Source organism: Phaenicophaeus curvirostris, chromosome 12, assembly GCF_032191515.1.
Source record: "Phaenicophaeus curvirostris isolate KB17595 chromosome 12, BPBGC_Pcur_1.0, whole genome shotgun sequence".
Taxonomy (NCBI): domain Eukaryota; kingdom Metazoa; phylum Chordata; class Aves; order Cuculiformes; family Cuculidae; genus Phaenicophaeus; species Phaenicophaeus curvirostris.
Window position 1 is genome coordinate 22,265,196 of NC_091403.1, and position 19,067 is coordinate 22,284,262.

The 19,067-nt window shown below is 57.1% G+C and overlaps 3 protein-coding genes across 4 annotated transcripts in view; 1 reads left to right on the plus strand and 2 right to left on the minus strand.

Annotated features, from left to right (window-relative positions):
* The window catches only part of ANKRD34C (ankyrin repeat domain 34C), a 202,875-nt gene that overhangs the window by 101,611 nt on the left and 82,197 nt on the right, over nt 1-19,067 (plus strand). The gene's annotated exons all lie outside the window — the stretch shown is intronic.
* CTSH (cathepsin H) lies at nt 44-8,926 on the minus strand. The gene is made up of 12 exons (XM_069866648.1): nt 8,350-8,926; nt 8,131-8,162; nt 7,758-7,863; nt 7,614-7,684; nt 7,107-7,211; nt 6,722-6,808; nt 5,561-5,616; nt 4,387-4,468; nt 4,242-4,310; nt 3,737-3,843; nt 1,655-1,780; nt 44-1,067 (listed from the first exon to the last, which is right to left on the minus strand). The coding sequence occupies exons 1-12, from the start codon at nt 8,909-8,911 to the stop codon at nt 992-994; spliced, it is 1,479 nt and encodes a 492-aa protein (XP_069722749.1). The 5' UTR covers nt 8,912-8,926; the 3' UTR covers nt 44-991.
* The window catches only part of RASGRF1 (Ras protein specific guanine nucleotide releasing factor 1), a 36,845-nt gene continuing 26,778 nt past the window's right edge, over nt 9,001-19,067 (minus strand). For both annotated transcript variants that reach the window (XM_069866588.1, XM_069866586.1), the window contains exons 18-27: nt 18,828-18,940; nt 17,988-18,100; nt 17,450-17,510; nt 15,554-15,657; nt 14,617-14,701; nt 14,151-14,348; nt 13,747-13,826; nt 13,099-13,216; nt 12,718-12,786; nt 9,001-9,729 (exon numbers count right to left, since the gene is read on the minus strand). In XM_069866588.1, the coding sequence (XP_069722689.1) occupies nt 9,637-9,729; nt 12,718-12,786; nt 13,099-13,216; nt 13,747-13,826; nt 14,151-14,348; nt 14,617-14,701; nt 15,554-15,657; nt 17,450-17,510; nt 17,988-18,100; nt 18,828-18,940 (1,034 nt within the window). In that variant the 3' untranslated portion in view covers nt 9,001-9,636. The remainder of the gene's footprint in view (nt 9,730-12,717; nt 12,787-13,098; nt 13,217-13,746; nt 13,827-14,150; nt 14,349-14,616; nt 14,702-15,553; nt 15,658-17,449; nt 17,511-17,987; nt 18,101-18,827; nt 18,941-19,067) is intronic.

The window sequence follows — 19,067 nt, forward strand, 5'->3', positions numbered from 1 at the left end:
TTCAGGAGTTTCTTTTTTTCTTGATTTCAGGTAACAAAGTTATAAAAAAATCATCCATTTATTCTCTATTTGCTTATGCGATTTTTTAACATCATTTACTGAAAACAGATAAAATGTAGCAATCACAGCACTCGTGTTTTTCTAGAGAAAGGAAAAATCTCCAAAGAGAATTAAAATTCCCAGGAGTTACATCTGTTGATTGAGAAATAAGGTGAAAATTGAGGTGAAGGGGCTGCAGAACAAGTCTTACAAGAAGCAGCTGAGGGACCTGAGGTTGTTTAGCCTGGAGGAGGCTGAGGGGAGACCTCATTGCTCTCTACAACTACCTGAAAGGAGGTTGCAGAGGGCTGGGTGCTGGCCTCTTTTCACAGGTGATAGGACAAGGGGGAATTGCCTCAAGCTGTGTCAGGGGAGGCTTAGATTGGACATTAGGATAAATTTCTTCACAGAAAAGGTTCCAGGCACTGGCAGAGGCTGCCCAGGGAGGTGGTTGAGTCACAATCCCTGGAGGTGTTTGGAAAGACGGGTAGAGGAGGTGCTTGGGGATGTGATTTAGTAGCGGACAGGTACGGTTGGAGCTGATGATCTCAAAGGTCTTCTCCAACCTAATGATTCTATGATTCTCAGTGGCCACCTGAAGGAACGGGGGAGCTCTTGGAATCAGGTGATTGGGACATTTCCACTGCCCAGGCAGCGCTCCTGCTGCCAACAGCCCCAGCCACGAGGCTGCAGCTGGGGTAGGGTCGAAGGCAGCTGCACCGCAGCTGACACGAGAGGCAGGAGTCTGGCGCTCAGTGCAAGAGCACACTTGCTTTTGGCTGGGTCTCCCTACTGCAAGAAGCTGTGTGCAAGCCAAGGAACCTGCCTGCAGGCAGTGATTTTCAGCAGACTTATTTCATCTTGTTCTCACTTCCCTGATATTAGCATTTAGGAATTCATACGCAATCATTCATTCCTTCTATGCCCGCTTTCCCCAGCCTGTGCTCTGCTCTTACACCTGAGGAATGGGGTAAGATGCACAGGCAGCGAGACCACACATATTCTTGCCACGTTCAATAAGGAAGTACCTAAAGGGAGAAAGAAATGTGTATGAGTGAGCGTTCCCTCCTCGGGCAGAGTTAACTCAACAGGTACTGGTAGAAGGCAATTGCTCTCGTTACACACGAGCTCCTTTCTGCTGCCAGCGCAAGGAGCTGTGCTGGAGCTGTTAGTGCCTGTTCCCCATCCCCCTGAAACCACAAACAAGCAGAGGTAGCCCCTGACTCTAAAAGGCGTCACCTGCAGCTGGAAATACTTGTGGAGCCAGAGCGAAAACTCACTGCCAGCACAACCTGTTCCTCTCTGGCTGCGTAACCCCAGGGCAGGCAGGTGCTCTCCTGGCACCAGGTGAACCAGTGGCTCCGCACGTGCTGGCCCAGCCCCTGGACCAGCAGCAGATCTGTTGATCCAAGGGCCTGCTCTAACCAGTCACCCCAAGACTCTGTAGAACCAAGTCTCCTTCACTCCAGAGGCTGGGATGACATCCCTGCCCCCTCCCAGAGCAAGAAACCGCTGTGGAATTTCAGCTGGAGAGCATCAGGGCAACCTGAAGGCTGAGTGGAAGCCCAGCTAGGGACAGACTGTGGTGGGTCTGGTGGCACTGGGACCTCCTTACCCGTCCATGCCCCACATTGGGCCCCAGGAGTTCTTGACAATCCAGTATGGTCTCCCGTTTTCCTCTCCATACCCCACAGCCAGCACGGCGTGGTTCACCTTGTCAGGAGTGTGCTCACATCGTGGGCTGCAAAGGGAAGAAAAACAGGCGGGTTTCTTACATAAAAAAACCAGCCTATAATTTAATTAATCACGGGCTAACCAGCATTCTTGATCACACTCCAATTGCAAAAACAACTAATGGATACTCTGAACTTCCAGTTGTGAAGAGTAGGAGGGGAGCCAAGACAAAGAGATACTGCTGTTTTCTCACTCAGATGTTATGACCAGCCTTATCTGAAGCCAGGGTGATTCCTAACCTTTGATTTAAGCGCCTCGCCCGGCCTTTTGTTCATAATTATCAGTGAAAAAACTGAGCAAAGGAATTTTCCCAATGAAAACCAGCAGCTCTTTGTACATCCCAGTAATGGTTTGTTTTGCCCCAAGCTCAGGGGCTCTGTTCTGCACTTTGCACGGCGAGTTCCTCAGTACAAATAGACATTTCTTTGTACCTCCAGCTTTCAAATTGCATTTGATGAAAGCTGCTGCCTATGACACAAAACAAGACAACACAAGGCCCAAGGTCCCACCTCTCGAGCGCCTGTTTTTAAACACTGTGAGATCGCAGGGAACTAAAAGATTCATCAACCCTGTAACAGATTTACTCTTCTCGAATCTGTTCAGAGCTGGTCTGGGGAGCACAGGCTGAAACCACCACAGCACCAATTACTTCATGTGCTCCAACTTTAAATCTGCCTTAGACTCTAGATGTGCAATAGAGCTTTACTTCATGGGGTCCTCAAAGAGGAATCCCATTACAAAGCACCTTGACCACCTCCCTGCTTCCACACCTTGCATTTGTGCTCGGCACCGGTGAGGCTGCACCTTGAATCCTGGGTTCAGTTTTGGGCCCCTTACTACAAGAAAGACATTGAGGTCCTGGAGCACGTGCAGAGAAGAGCAATGAAGCCCCTTCAGGGCTGGAGAACAAGTCTCATGAGAGGTGGCTGAGAGAGCTGGAGTTGTTTAGCCTTGAGAAGAGGAGGATGAGGGGAAACCTTGTTGCTCTCTACAACTACCTAAAAGGAGGTTGCAGAGAGGTGGGCATTGGTCACTTCTCCCAAGCTTTAGGTGATCAAGAGACCAAGTGTTGGTCTCTTCTCCCAGTTCTCCGTGACTGAGGATTCATTGCTCTTAAGTAATTTTCTAGTTCTCACTAAACATGCACTTTGTCCGGTTCTTGCCTAATAGAAAGCTATCCTGCTGCAAAGTCTTTCGAAAACACAACAAATCCTTTTAAGTAGCTTCTTGCCTTGGCTGTAGAGCTGACACAACACTTAGACCTTCTCTTACTAGGTCACTTGTGTCTCAAACTGGTTTCTCCACTAATGTTCTCACAGGTCCAGCGGTAGAGAAGAATCGGCACAAGGTGCTCCGGGACCCACCTGACCTGCGGAAAGCAGCGATGCAGGGACTCCCACCTCAATAATGCGACCTGCAAACCTTCCAGCTCTGGTGTAGGGCAGCACAAAGGCAGCAACACCATTCACCACCACCCCTTGGGGGCCTCACAATGGGAGAGCCACCCCAGCCCCACAGAAAACTTAAGTTTGGTTGGGGCTTAAATGTGTTCAGCTGAAACACCCAGGCTGACCCTGCCACCACCTGCAGCCCTGACCCCCACATCAGCCTGAGACAGGGCTGTGGAGGCATCTCTTGAGCTTGTGGACCTGCCGAGCTCCATTCCAAACACAGCCTGGCTCCCAGCAGTGAATTGGCTGCAAGCACGCTGTTCCCTCCTCCCTGTGCTTTGCTCTCATACCCTGCGAAACCAGTATGTCAAGACTCAGTTTACTTACAGTTTCTCTTTTTTGTTTATACCAGTATGTCAAGACTCAGTTTACTTACAGTTTCTCTTTTTTGTTTATGCAAGAATGCAGCCCAGTGTCGCTGCATCCCGTGCCACAAAGCAGGAGAAATGGGGATGGGAATGATTCCAGTCCCACACCCTCCCCTCCCCATTCCCTCCCGTGTTCAGACTCACTTGGAATAGACTCCTTTTCTGTAGTGCATGAAGTCGCCCGTCACCTCAAATGCAAAGCTCACTGGGTTGTACTTCCCCACAGCCTCTACCATGCCGTCCTCGTCGTACTACAAGAAAAGGACACCCAGGGTCATTTACCTCCGGATGGGCCACCAGGATCCCTGGACCAGCAGTCAGAGCAGGTGAATCCTGGCCTCCTGCTTGCACACAAAGAAACACGTGCCTCTCATGGGCACTGGAAGTCAAGAACCATGACTCTTTTACAGTCTGGAGGGGCAACCACTGCAGAAAGCAAGCAGAGACGCTCATGCCTGTATTCTGGTGCTTTGCTGGTGCCACCTTCCGAGAAAGGAGCCAGCGTTGCAGGGGAGTGGAGGAGCGTTCCCGCCAGCGCCTCGCTCCTCTCCAAAGAACGAGCAGGCTGCAGCTTGCACCACAGAGCCCAGCACACCTCAGGGCCTGGCACAGCCCTGGGACTTCGGAAACATAACCCCTGGAGCCCTACCTGTGTGATGTTGATAACATCCTTGACAAACGCAATCGCCTTCTCCAGCTGGAACTTGCAAGTGCCATTCTGTGTGGACAGAAAGGAACCGCTGTGAGAGCCTGCTCTGCCGCTGCAGAAACGCATCCGAGCGCACTGGAAATACCTTGGCCCGGTACGGGTAGGCGTCCTCCCCCATGAGCCCTTTGTTGTACAGGATGTATTCGAAGGCTTGGCTTGGCAGGCCCCTGCGAGGCAACACAACCGGAATGCAGATTAATTAGGATGGCAACGCTGTGGCTTCTGCAGAGCCAAGCTTTAACCTTCCTACAGAACATTCCCCCAAAGTGGAAGGAGAGGGAAGGGCACTGCGTATCCCAGACCCTCCAAAGGCAGGAATTCCAGCCTGTTCCTGCAGCATCTCCCTGTCTGGGACTGCTGGCTGAGCTCATCACATTGTTTGGCGTGGTCCTACGCAGGCAGAAGAGCCTCAGTCTTAGGAGTGCGTAATCCCTGAGCAAACGCTGGAGCCCCAAAGGCGCAAGGCCCCCTCGCCCTCACAGCACCAGCCGTGCCAGCTCAGCTCCGCAGCCCTGCGCGCTGGAAGGCGTTTTTCCATGCCAGCCTGCAGCCTGGGGTCCCCAGCTGCACAGCACAGGGGAGGACAAGGCACCCACGTCTCCAGCGAGCAGCTGCTAATTCTCTGGCCACCTTCGGGGAGCACAGCTCACGGAGGGAAGAAAAGTAGCATGTGACTGGGCCAGGCTAGCAAGAAAAGGCCTGAGGAGGAGTCACAAGACTCATCAAATGCACAAGAGTGGTTTTGCTCAGCTCTCTGAGCATTCCCCCCGGGACCCTTTATCTTCCAGGAAACAGAAGATTTCAGAAAGCTTTCTTTTCTGCCTTCTCTAGGAGAGCCAGCAGGAATCCATCCAAGGGGAAGCAGAGGTTTCTGTGGGCTCCTTTAGGCACCATGAGAGGCGCGTGACCCATGGGCAGAGGAACAGAAACCCCCTGCGGTCCCCGAGCATGTTTAGGCCCAGCTGCACAGCACCCTGACCGTGATGTCAGAAAACACCATGACTAAACAACAGCCAAGGAGAACCGAGAGGGAACAGGGGTTAGGAAACACTGGAGAGATGGAGTGAAACATTCTAACCTCTAGGGAAGGTGACATTAAAATAACAAAACCAACCCCAAAACTGTTTGCCCTGATACCTCTCAGCCAAAGCGAAACCAAAAGTATTCCAAGATCTGGAAGGATCTTGACATAAGATCTTGAGAAAGCTATCAGTCACGGAACACAAGACACTCTCGCTTCTTTTTATTACTTTACTTACCCACTGCAGCCGTGGTTGTTAAAAGCCTGAGCGCAATCAATCAACTGCTGTTCCGCCTGCGGAAGAGTGTTTTGAGTCAGTATTCAACACCTGCATTTGGAATAAGTGACACAAAACGTAACGTGCGCGGCAAGCGCGTTGGTTTTAGCTGTGCCGCTGGTTTTAGCTGTGCCGCTGGTTTTAGCTGTGCTGCTGGCTGGCTGCAGCGCCGAGCTGGAACCACCCGTCTGAACGGTTCCACGGCCTGAGAAGCGGGACGAGGAAGATGTGGAGCCAGCAGCACGGGATGCTTCGGCTGCAAGAGGCATTCCTTGTGCCTGCCAGGACACCGTCCCACCCCCGGGAGCACTGGCCGAGATCTCTTTCAAAGGTCAAGGCTACAAGGATGATCAGAGGGCTGGAGAACCTCCCATTCAAGGACAGGCTGAGAGAGTTGGGGTTGTTCAGCCTGAGAAGGCTCTGAGGAGACCTTAGAGCGATCTTCCAGTACCTGAAGGGTCCCTCCCAAGCTTTCTTGTAGCCTTTTTACAAAGGCGTGGATGAGGGGGAACAGCTTTAAATTGGAGAGGGGAAGATTTAGACTGGAGATAAGGAGGAAATTCTTCACAATGAGGGTTGGGAGGCCCTGGAACAGGCTGCCCAGGGAAGCTGTGGCTGCCCCAACCCTGGAGGTGTTCAAGGCCGGGTTGGATGGCGCCTTGGGCAGCCTGATCCCATGGGAGGTGTCCCTGCCAAACCAAAAAGTTTGGTTTTAATGCTTAACCCAACCCTTAGCTATTCCAATAAGTCACAGAAGCGGCTACTGTTCTGGTTCTCCAAGAATATAAACCCTCTGGGAGTTTCAAGTCAGCCTCTCAGCATGCTGCCTGCAGCACAGAGCTCTGCCATCAGAGCCCTTGCTTTTGGCCCCTCTGGTTTCATCCTGCTTCCAGGAAGGTTCTGCCCAAGCCTGGGACAGCGAGACACTCAGACCAGAGAGGGGATGGTGATGGCCACAGGTATGGAGAGCTCTGTCTCGATTTGTGAGGAGCTGCAAGGGGTCTGCAGGGCCAGGGGTGCCGGCTGCGGCGAAGCACAGCCAGTCTTGGCACTGGCCCCACCTGCAGCCCCATAACGGGAGGCAGGACTGGCCTCAGCGCACAGGAAAGGAAAATTTCTTACCAGAGAGAAGAGTTTTCCTGACGTAATAGCGATAGCTGACTCCAAACACCCTGTGGTCGAAAAGGTCCAGCAGCTCCCACAGGCACCCTGCGTTTGGAACCAGAGAGGAACCACGCGCCGCAGGGCCACCGAGCTCCCCGCAGCACCAGGGCTGGGGCAGAACGGCATGGCAGCGGAACACTTCCATTCCCTGCTGGCAGCTGGGCTTCTCCTTCTGCTCAGATCCTGCCTGAGGTCCCACAGCCTCCCCCTCCCCAGCACTCCAGCCACAGAGGGGCTCCTGCTTCCCTGCGGGCACCCTCACCCCAGCACTCCTCCTCCCCGCAGCGGTCAGCCCCTCTCTCAGCCTGCTCTTGGTGAGTTGCCAACGTCACACGCTCCTCACCTGGTTCTTCACAGGCGTCACGTAATTTCCCTTCTTTCTCCAGTCGATGGAGTCAGGATACGGCCCGGAGCTGCGCAGGAAATTCCCCTTCGTGGCAGAGCAGTTCTGCAAGCCAAGTGGGAGAGCTGCAGCACGCTGCTGTGCTGGGATAGTGACCCACGGTTATGCTCTGTGGGGTGGAGGCAGCAGTGACTGCCACGCTGCTGTGTGTCCCTGGCTGAGGTCTCCTGGTCTCTCCTCCCCTCCAGGGAGACCTGGACCAGCCCTAGAAGATCACCTCCATCCTAGACCCCGGTGACTGAGCTACTTCGGGAACTCCTGACCCCCAGCCAGCCCTGAAGTCTGCTCAGAACAACACGGATCCACCCGGGAGCTGGAAGCAGGGTGACGGCTCACCCAGGGCCAGGAGCTGAGGGGCAGTGGATGAGGGTCTCCTCGCTCTGGCTCTGGTGGGACAGGAACTGTGCTTGGCTTTCCAGCAGCACAGGCTCTGGTCCCGAGACTCACCTGGGGCTCCCTCCACAGGTACAGCTTCTTAAACTCGGGGAAGGTCAGGTCCGAGAACTGGTTCAGCGCCACTAGGAGAAGGAGGGAACGCTTGGCTCAGACAGGTCCAACACTCGTGGGCCGGGGCAGGGGCTGGGGTCCTACTCTGGAAGCTGTGGTTCCCGGCGTTGTGCTCCTCGATCCGCCTCTTGTTGCCCAGGAAGATGCGCAGCCGGCGCGGGTACTCGCTGGGGCCATAGCTTCGGCCATTCTGGGGGGACGGGGGGAGTCAGAACCACCCGGGGGTCCCCACCAGCCCCGGGGTCCCCACCAGCCCCAGGACCCCCACCAGCCCCCAGCCCTGGGGTCCCCACCAGCCCCAGGACCCCCACCAGCCCCCAGCCCTGGGGTCCCCACCAGCCCCAGGACCCTCACCAACCCCAGCCCTGGGGTCCCCACCAGCCCCAGGACCCCCACCAGTCCCAGCCCTGGGGTCCCCACCAGCCCCAAGACCCCCACCAGCCCCAGACCCGGGTACCTGCAGCATCCAGGCTTTGAACTGCAGCTCCTCTGCGGGAGAGAGCGGAGGTGTCAGTGGCTCCCCCGGCTCGGCTGAGCCGAACCGAGCCAAATAGCGCTGAGGAGAGCCGAGCAGCGCCCAGCAGAGCTCAGCGGAGCCGAACGGCGCTGAACAGAGGCAGAGCCGAGCCGGGACGAGCCGAGCCGCTCCCTCCCATCCCTCCCGGGGCCCCCTCACCCTCGGCCGAGGGCGCCCAGGCGGCGGCGGGGGCCAGCAGCGCGGCCACGGCCACCAGCGCGCTCCAGCGCATCGCCCAGCCGAATGGAGCCGAGCGGAGCCGAACAGGAACCGAGCGGAGCCGAGCGCAGACGAATGGAGCCGAACAGGAACGAGCGGAGCCGAGTCCGGCCGAGCGGAGCCCAGTCCAGCCGAACTGAGCCGAACAGGACCGAGGGGAGCCGAGCGCAGACGAATGGAGCCGAGCGGAGCCGAACGGAGCCCAGTCCAGCCGATCTGAGCCCAGTCCAGCCGATCTGAGCCGAACAGGACCGAACGGAGCCGAGCGCAGCCGAACTGAGCCGAACAGGACCGAGCGGAGCCGAGCGCAGCCGAACGGAGCCGAACAGGACCGAGCGGAGCCGAGCGCAGCCGAAGGGAGCCGAGTCCCGGCGCGGGCGGGGCTGCGGGGGGGGGGTGGTGGCTGCGTGGCCGCCGCTGCCCCCGCCCATAGAAACCCTCGCAAGGCGCGGTTCACCCTGAGATAGAATAGATTTATTAGCAAGAGGTAATCAGGAAACATATATTTTTACAAAAAAAGAAAAAAAAAAAAGAAAAAAGAAAAAAAAGAAAAAAAAAAAAAAAAAGAAGGACCTATTTCCCCAAACAAGCTGTAAAGTTGAAACAGTTTTAGGGCTTGAAAGAGAATTCTCATACCACGAGGTATTGCTTACAGCAAGAGTGTCCCGTGGCGAGTGGAGCATGCCTGCCACTGCCGCGCTCGTACTGTACACCGTAAAAAATACATGGTAATATTCACAGAATAAGCACTGGGGCACTATATCCCTGCTCGCGGGCGGTGGGACAGGATACAGTATATGTGATAAAAACACTCGCTCATCGGTTTCTAACTCTACGTCATGGTACTCAGAGTGCTCACAAGGAATACGGAGCGATAGCACATCCACGGAAGCTTGGCGGGAGCCGGGCACGCGGCCGGGGCCGAGGGCGCCGTGTGGTCCTCGTCCCCCCTCGGGGTCCCCTGGGGCGCGGGACGGAGGGGGCGCCCGCCCGGGGACGCGGAAAGGGCATCGTCGGAGAGAACCCGCGGCTCCGGCCAAGCGTCGAGGCACGAAACCTCGAACGGAGCAGGAGGAGTCCTACGCGAGGAGGGCGGCGGCGGCCGAGGAACGAGGCGGGTCGGAGAAGCACAGACGTGGGAGTCACTCCAGGGCGTCCGACGGAACAAACGGGTATATACAGGATGGAGGCGCGCGGACACGGGTGGCGCCGGCCACCGCTCCGGGCTCACGAGGGCAGTTTGGGCTCAATTCGCAGAGATGCTTCGTAAAGGGTTTCCTCGTCCATCACAGACGACTGGTCCAGCAGGTACTGCGTCACCTGGAGAAACGAGAGGCAGACGGTGACGGCTGCCGGCCAGGAACGCCAACACGGGCAGAGGACAACGGCCCCAGCGGCCATCGAGGCGCAGGGAGGGGCCTGAGGCACCTGCCAACAGGTGTTACACGTGCTTCTCATCCTGGGAGTGCAAAGGCTTGCCTAGACCTCAGCCGCTGTTCTGGCTTCCATAGAATCATGGAAGGGACCTCAGAGCCCATCCAGTCCCAGCCCTGCCGTGGGCAGGGACACCTCCCGCTGGATCAGGGGCTCCAAGCTCCATCCAGCCTGGCCTTGAACTCCTCCAGGGATGGGGCAGCCACCCCTGCTCTGGGCAACCTGGGCCAGGGCCTCCCCACCTTTTCTTCCTAAGGTCTCATCTCCATCTCCCCTCTTCCAGCTGAAAACTGTTCCCCTCATCCTATCCCTGCACTCCTCGATCAAGAGTCCCTCCCCGGCTTTCCTGCAGCCCCTTTCAGCACTGGAAGCTGCTCTAAGGTCTCCGTGGAGCCTTCTCTTCTCCAGGCTGAACAACCCCAGCTCTCCCAGCCTGTCCTCGCACAGGAGGTTCTCCACCCCTTGCCCATCTCCGTGGCCTCCTCTCCACTCACTCCAACAGCTCCGTGTCCTTCCTGTGCTGAGGACTCCAGAGCTGGATGCAGGGCTCCAGTTTCCCAAATGACTTTTCCCAAATTAGCTGTGCAGGGTGGGGAGCTGGTGCCGAAGAGGGGTACAGCTGGTGCCAGGGCACAGCGCTGCGCTGGGGGGTTCTCAGTGGGCTGGTGCAGGGAGCACCAACAGCACGGATGGAGCTTCACCCCATCACTAAGAGCATTCAGGATCTTCTCTCCGGCTGTATCCCAGCTCTGCACACATGGCACCACCTCCTGCCCTGCTGCATTTGGCGCTGGCTGGTTTGGGGCAAGTTCTTCAGGGCAGTGGTGGCTTTTGCAGATGTGGATCTACCTTCCTCGTGGGCAGGAGCGGCTGCGGGAGGCAGGGGTCACCTTTGTGCCCACTGGGAAAGGGCTGCGGTGTGAGCCCAGCCCTGGGCAGGTACCAGCGGCGCAAAGGGCACAGATGGGGCTGCACAAGCCAAAATTAGAGCCCGTGGTTCTCCGACCTCTGCCAGCCCAGCCAGGGGTCATGATCCAAAGGGACGGTGGCGGCTCCTGCCGCCGCGCATGGAAGCCAGCATCACACGAGGGTGGTTGGCACTGCTTCAGGAGGGTTTGCCTTTACTGGAGGAAAACGGTAGCACCAGGGAGAGCGGAAACCCCCATCAATCAGCACAGTTCCTGGGTGGCTCTGCGGTGCCGCAGCAGAGGAAGTGTGAGGGCGGCTGAGACCTTTCCACTTATCACGCATGTGGGGGCCACCGCAAGGCAGGGGCCACCCAGCACCAGGGACTGTGGGGGTGGGGGGACATGCTCTGCTCCCAGCCTGGGCATGATGTGCTGCCCCAAAACAGCCGCTCCCCCACCTCCAGGGTGGGCTCTGCAGGTGCCCAGGGGGACGCAGGGTCTGGCCCTGCTGGCTGAAAGGAAGGCATGGAGGAAGGGGCAGCCTCTGTGGCAAGTCATAGAATCACAGAATGGGTTGGGTTGAGTTGATTTGGAAGGGACTTCAAAGCCCATCCAGTCCCACCCCCTGCCACGGGCAGGGACAACCCCAGTTGCTCCAAGCCCCATCCAACCTGGCCTTGAACCCCTCCAGGGATAGGGCAGCCACCACTGCTCTGGGCAACCTGTGCCAGGACCTCCCCACCCTCTCAGGAGAAGATTTCTTCCAAATAACTCATCTCAATTTCCCCTCTTTCAGCTGAAAACCCTTCCCCTCGTCCTATCCCTGTACTCCCCAGTTTTCATGGAGCCTCTTTCAGTCCCGGAGGCTGCTCTAAGGTCTCCCCAGAACTCTCTCTTCTCAGCTCTGCAGGCAAGGAGCGTTTTATAACCGCACAGAGCTGTCCTGGGAGGACCCTGGCCGCCCGCCACGGTGCCTGCCCTGCCCAGCAGCTGCTGTATCCAGGCGCGGCTGCTGTCTCGAGCATCCAGGTGCAGCCACTGCAGCATCCTGGAGAGGTGTGAGGCAGCCGGCAGAAGCCACTGCAGCCACGCTCCATCCCTGCACCACTGCCAACAGCCCCAGCGAGGCACAGGCTGTAAAGGGCAAAGAGCACCAGGGCATGAGGGCAGCGGTCCCAGGAGCCACCAACTCTTGTTACTCGTCCCCATGGAAGGGGAAAGGTACAGCTTTCTCTTTCCACCCCCAGGGAAAACAGGAGCTCCAGCTGAGTTCAAGTCCTGGAGCTGCTCTCTCGCCGGATGGGGATCTCGGCAGCAGGACCCACACCTGCACTCTGGCTGCGCACAGGTCTCTGCCTCGGCTGATGTTTGCCTGAAAGCAGCTCACAGTAGAGGATGGATCCAACCCCAGTGCCCACCCGCTCCCCGAGAGCCCTTCCAGGCTGCTCCCTTGCTGCCCTGCCCGCTCACGGCCGTGCACCAGCCCCAGCCTGGCCAGCCCGTGCCAGGCTGCTGCTCCCCGTGCCCGCAATCACAGCGGTTTACAGAAAGAACCAGAAGGAAAGGGCAGCCCTGCTCGCTGGGACAAAACGGCAGCAGAGCAAGGGACAGTCAGGGACAGCACTGACTTGGCCTGGCCGAGGCTCAGACGGTGGGAAGCCACAACCTTTTGCTCTGCCAGCAACGCTGTGTGGGTGACGCACTCTTCATGGAACGCATGGCAGGGCACACGCGTGCCAAGAGGAGCAGGGAAGTTGTTCCCTGTGCCTGTCACGCTCTGTTACACCTTGCCTGACAAAACCCCTCACTCTTGCACTGGCTCTACTACCATCTTCAGCATTAAATTCCTTACAGGAGCATCCCATCTTCCCCAAGAGAGCTGCCAGAAAATGAAGGCTGTTTAGGCACGGCAACTGGAGCGGGAGATGAGGAGAGGGAGCGTGTGGCTCTTGGGACAAGGCCGTACCTTCGGCTGGTGCTCAATCTTGTAGGAGGTTTGCTGGAACTGGCGGATCTCCCGTATGATGTGTGAAATCTGTCCGGAGATAAAACACAGGAGGTGTGTCCAGCGCAGCCATCACCACGGGCACCGCGTCCCGGCACTTGCAAGGGCAACGGCAGCTGCTGCAGCGCACGCACCGGTTGCACTTTTCAGTCACCGCACGGGGCAAAGGGCTTTTTTGTTTCTCCCAGACACCTCCTTCACTGGGGACAACCCTGACCGCGTGCACACATGCAAGGGGGCACGTGGGGCTGTGGGGACAGACCTGGCAAGCTCCACAGCACCAAGCCGCATCGCTCCAACCCAGCCCCAACCTGCCCTCAGCCGCGGGGCTGGGAGACTCACCATCCTCATCTTAGAGAAGTTCACCAGCCCATCCTCGGTGTAATTCGGGGTCCCCTCCTCAATGAACGCCAGGTCGGTCAGGTACATTCCCAGGTATGGGACACACGGAGGGTCACAACTTCGGGAGAAAAGCAGAAACAAATAACAAAGCAAACCGCCTTAATTGGGGGCTTTGTGGGGGAGAAGGGTGGGACTCCACAGCTAGTGGAATTTGAAGGATCCTCGCCAATCTACAGGAACCGTGGAAGTCAGCCTCTCCCAGGGAAGGGTGCTGGTCCCCTGGGCCCCATCCTGCAGCCGGTGTCCCCACGGGCAGGGCAGGACAAGTGTTAACTCCATCCGTGCCCCACGGGAAGCCGTGGGCTGCAGGAGGTGAGACAGGGGCAGCTTCAACAACCCCTTTTATTCACCTCTTTCTGCACCGCTGCTCAAGGGAGGGGCTCACGACTTGCGATCACTTTGCAAACCACTGCCCTGTGCCAGCCAAACGATGCGCAGCAGCGCGGGCTCTGAAGGGATCTTGGGAGCCCAGCCCCAGCCCGCAGTGCGGGATCCAGGTGGGATGGAGGTCTCTGCTGCCATGAGCCCCAGGCCGGCTGTCACAGCCCCCTCGCAGCAGCCACTGCAGGGCAGTCAGTGTTCACTTACTTTTTCAGTGCCTCCCTCAAGTTCTTGAACCTGCCCTCTGATGACACCAGCTTCTGTAGCTTATCGATCAGAGCCTTCGTCTGCAAGAAACCCAAAGTGTGGCCTTGAGGAAGCCCTGGGAGAAGCTCCCAACCCCGTAGCCGGAGGGGGAAGCCTGCAGAGCTGCAGCGTCACTCCCCTCCCGCCCTGCTGCAGCAGCCGCTGGGCCACGACCTTCCCACCCAGCTGCTTGACACCTCCGCAGGTACAAATTCTGCCCCGGCCATCACAGCCAGACCTATGAAACCACAGACCTACAAACCCCTTTAACTGCTTTTTCACTGCATGTGTCTTCTCTGAACCCAACACCACCGCACCCAGCCCACCCAACGCTCCCCGCCGAGGGCTCAGCCCGGCGCCCCTACCTGCTTGGAGACCTTCAGCCAGGTTTTCTTCAGGCGGAAGATGGCACTGCGGTTGAGGGAGGAGGTGATCTCCAGCACCGCGTTGTAGTTGTGCAGGCACCTGCAGATGTCTGCCACCGCCACCCACTTCTCGATGGCGCTCACCCGCGCGTTGATCTCCTCGTTCCGCAGGATCTCTGACGCTATCAAGTTGCTGACCTTTGGGGAGACACCGGTCTCAGCCCGTGCGTTAGGATGACTTGGGACAACATTAATGTGCACATCACAGCATTCATTAAAAGGATCTCCCTCTCTGCACTAACTGCAGCAGAAGCAAGGGCCCCAGGAGATGCCCCAGCTGCAACGGGTCCCCAAGGCACGTAACAGCAGAGATGGGGCAGACAAACTCGGTACATCCCAGTCCTTGTCTCAGGGATGCTGCCTCATCTCTGCCTGTCTCCCCATCACCCACCGTGGCTGCACTTACGTCATTAAAGTGTTTTGTGTTCTTCATGATGTAAGGAGTCCTTTCGTTCTTCTCAAGCTTCATCCAACCTTGCCCGAAGAACTCTCTGCAAAAGACAGAGCTCAGGTCAACATTAAGTTCTCATTTTATTGCGACACCCAAGTCCTGTGAGCTCCTGCGCACCCACATGGGATGGAGGTGCCAGGACCTTCATCCCCCACAAGAAATGGAGTGCATGGTGGGTTTGAAAGCCCGATGGACGTGGAAGGCTCTCCCTGAGCCGGTCACCTCAGGAATGCCAGCAGCCAAGGCATGGGGTCAGCACACAGGTCCAGGCTAGGTTTGAAAGTATTTGCTTGTTCACATCATTTTGAGTATTTGCTTACACACAAAGGTATGGAAAAATGTCCTTAAAAAGTCAAAAACAACCAATCTACAAAGTTCAGCACTGGGTTACCCAGCCCATAAATGCCAAGCTACACCCAGGGGAAAACAACTCTCAGCTGGTGAGAGGAAGAGGGACAGCAAAAACAATTTAGTTCAATTGAGACCAAAATAAATCGGCAAGCTGAAACAGAGGGAACTATTTTCATTTTGATCATTTCAATGTGGCCTTGATCTTTGTAGTTATGGAATTGTCTTCAAAGTTTTAAGTTGAGATATTTTAAAACCATATAGAATTAATCCTTTTTATGTTGTTGCCTTGTCTCTGGGCTTTTAGGAGGGAAATCTCACAGTTTCTCTGCTAGCACGAAGTCAGAAATGTACATTAAGAAGAAAAGATGGATTAGAAGTTTTCCTGTAGCACTGTGACTCCAAGAACTGAGTGTTTAGGAAAAATGCCCCATTGCAAAGCAGGTGGCAGCTGGGAAGGCTCTGCATCCTCTGAGTTTAACCTGGAGCAGGCGGCCGTGGAGCCCCAGGTGACCCAAACAGCCCTTCCTCCCTGCTCACTCACTCATATGGGATCTTCTTGAAGACCAGGTGATCCAGCAGCGTCAGCTGTTCTGCTATTTCCAGCGCTGAGTGGTTTTCAAAAGGTTCTGCTTTCACTCCCTCCGCCTGAGCGACAAAAGCAACACCGCAGGCTCGTGGGTGAAGAGCAGAGCAAGAGCTCCTGCACCTCACTCACATAAAATCAAAGCCAAAGTTGGACCCGCAAGCCTTTCCCCATCGGAGCCAGGATGCACAGTGCCACACTGCTCCGATGGTCCAGAAGAACCACATCCCACATCCCACCAGCACTGAGAAGCACCAGCTTCACCCAGCCCTGCAAACACAATGGTTGTAATCACGCAGGCGCGTGTGCAAGCAAAAAATTAACCGAGTATGTAGGGTGGCACGGGCTGTGCTACAGGACCCAGGGGAACGTGGTGGGAGGCTGCTCCTGCCCCACGTCCCCTCCTCACTGCCCTTCTCCGCAGGCAAATTGCAAATCCCAGAGTCCCATCCCTGCTTTGCTCAGGGATGTCGCACCAAAACACCAGTTGGGAGGCTGCAGTGTCCCCTGGTCAGAGTCAGCGGTTCAGGGGGACAGGACAGAGGTGCAGGGGGACAGTGGCACAGGGGGACAGGACAGAAGCACAGGAGAGCAGTGCAGGAGAGCACGCCGTGGGGTGGCTGGGGGTGCAGGACATGCAGGGGACACCCTGGCTCAGCTGAGCCACCCGCTCTGGGGTGCTGCCGTGCCCTGCAAAGAGGCACCACCTCCCGCCAGCACCCTCTGCAGAGCAGGGGTTTGGGGACAAGCAGGGTGGCTGCAGGCACCCAAAGGCAACCTCCCGGAACAGCCTGGTCAAGGTTGCACAATTCCCTCCCGGCTGCAGGAAGGGGTTGCGAAAGCAGGGGGTGAGGAAGAGGGGGTGTGCAGTGCTCAGCAGGTCAAGGGCCACGGAGAGCCTGCAGGGGGGTGCAGGCTGCGGGGAGGCACCCTGCCAGAGCACAGGAACTGATGACAGTAAACACGGGCTGGGCGAGGGGCACTGGTGGGACCAGGGGGCTCTGGGCACCCTGGTGGGCAGCCCAGCAGGGGTTCAGCACGCAGCACAATGCACACACCCAGCTTACAAGGAGGGGCCTGGAGCACACAGCCCCCACCACCCCAGCGTGTGCCCCAAAACTCAGGCCTCCCTTGTGTTCCCACTGCACCTCTGACCACCAGTTGCTGCTGCGTGGCTGCTCTGATTGTGTGCCAGCCCAAAATCCTTAAGTTTCACTGGATTTCTCTTCTGCAAAGGCTTCCAGCACCCCTGGTTACAAATGAAAGATCCCCAGAGGGCTCAGCCACTCCAGAGGCAGCTGGCACACCCGGGCACAGAGCCGCTGATGTTTCAGGTGCACCAGGGCGTGTTGAAGTGGCTCTTGGGTTCCTGAGAACAGACTTTGGTTTGCAGGAAGGCAGCAAATGCACCACAGCCACCCTCACGGTTCGAATTCCCAGGGGTCTGTTCTCAGGGCAGCTGCATCGATGCCAGCTGGGACAGTGCCCACCACTTGGAACTAGTTGGGTTTGGGGACAGAGAGGACATGGTGGAGACCCACGGGGTTTTCCTGTGTCCCTTGGGCAGGCAGATATGTCTCCATGCCCGCTGCAGCCATCCTGCTGATGTTGCAGGAGAACTGAAGATTTGGTGGGCTGGATTAGTGTCCCCTCAGCCCGTAACAGATCCAGCTGTGCTCGCAGCTGGCTCCATCCCCGGAAAAGCCTTCCCTGCTTTGTCACCGTACACCCCGACAGCGCGTTTGGAGAGCTGCTCTCCACCGAGCTGGGTGCATTGGTGCGTGGGCATCTTTAGCTGCTCCCGTACCACCGCGCTGAGCTACCAGGTGGAATGACACAGGGAGAGGGATTTACCATCTGCACCACCTCCTCCAGGGTTATCTGATTGTCTCCTGGGTCCTCCTGCGTCAAGGTCCTAGGGCACGAAAAGACAGCATTACTCCATCTGGGAAAGCACCAGCCCCACACGCCTCCAATGGGGTTGCAGCATGACTACCTGTTTTTTCAGAGGTTAAGCCCTTGGTGCGTGCAAGAACCCTTGTCAGAGGAGCCCCCAGTCCTGGCCAGCATGGGGACACATGTCCAGGTGCCAGAGTCTCACTGGAGGAGCCCCCAACCCCTGGAAGCCGCAGTGCCATCCCACCGCCCCAGCCCGACAAGGCCACGTGCTCCTTGGGTTTAATACTGCGCACGGGCATGCCTGAGGCAGGGGTTACATCCCACCCATGGCCTCTGTTCAGACCCTGATGCAGCTAGCTCCTCAGCACCTCCCAAGCCCCAGGCCCTGGCCACAGGCAAAGCCCCTCCTGGAGACCTTGCATTCATCCCCAGAGGCTCCTGAGAGCCTGGCGCAATGTCCAGGAGAAACCACCACCCACCCCCAGCCCTTCACCTGATGATGTTGGCGGCTGCTTTCCTCTCCTGGGTCAGGAGCTCGGGATCGTGAATAACCTCCTCCAGAAAGCCGATCACCCTGAACTTCAGCTCCTCATTGGTTTCAAAGTCCTGCCAGAGCGGGCACAGGTACGGTGTTAATGCACTATATAACGGGAGTTCACGTCCATTCCCAGCAGCTCTGCTCCCTGTCTGTTCAAACCCGGCCAAGACCCATGGCTCTGCAGTGCCAGCGTGGGCAGCTGCTTAGCTGATGGCAGAGGCTGCTTCTCCCCTCCAAAATCCCAGCCCATGGCACTTGGCAAATGGGAACTGGCCAGGATGGTACCTGGGAGGGGCACGAGGGCTTCCCAGTAACAACCAGCACAGTGCCGCTCCCAGTGCCCTCAGCAACCAGTGGCAGAGGGAACGCAGTTTCCTATCCCTGACCCCAGCTTGGAACCCCCAAACAGGATTCAAACCCAGCGACTCCCCTTGATGGTGCCCAGCCGGGTGACAACTGCGGATCCTGGCTCCCTCCCTCTGCACCCTGGATACACAAACACAGCAACCCAACACCTGCTCCTCGCTCTGTGCCAGGGGCTCCCGGTTCCCCTGCTTCGTGGTTCTCATCTCCTCCCCATTTCCACTCATTTGCTTAATTAAAGTGCCAAATTGTCTTTCCAGCTGGAGCCTGGCTAAGTCCCCAAGCACACAGCTGAATTCATGCCAGCAGGGATGGGGGGCCTTGCAGTGCCATAAAATCATAGAATTATTTGGTTGGAAAAGATCTTTGAGATCATCGAGACCAACCATGCCATACTGAACCAACTCCAACCCCCAGCCTCCTGCCGCCCACCTGGGAGTGCTTGGAGACCCAGTGCCGCAGCACGTTGAGGACCCGGTTGGTGGCCGCTCTCCGGATCACAAACTCCTTGTCTCCGTTCCGCTGGTCCGTCGGGAAGCCTGAAACTGCCAGCGACCGCTTAGCACAGCTAGAACTCCATCAGGAATCACTTACGGATCTTTTCAGGACTGCTAGAAAGAGCAGCCCCATCTTCTAAGCATCCCTAAGCCATCTCTCGAACGCAAACACCAG

What these genes read in the sequence shown, in the direction of transcription:
- CTSH (XM_069866648.1), bottom strand. Translation starts at nt 8,911, where the DNA reads ATGTTTCCTGATTACCTCTTGCTAATAAATCTATTCTATCTCAGGGTG. An exon ending in CAGGAAAACTCTTCTCTCTG is followed by an intron (nt 5,617 to 6,721) that starts GTAAGAAATTTT and finishes ACTCTTCCGCAG; the next exon opens with GCGGAACAGCAGTTGATTGA. An exon ending in AACAACCACGGCTGCAGTGG is followed by an intron (nt 4,469 to 5,560) that starts GTAAGTAAAGTA and finishes GTTGCCTCGCAG; the next exon opens with GGGCCTGCCAAGCCAAGCCT.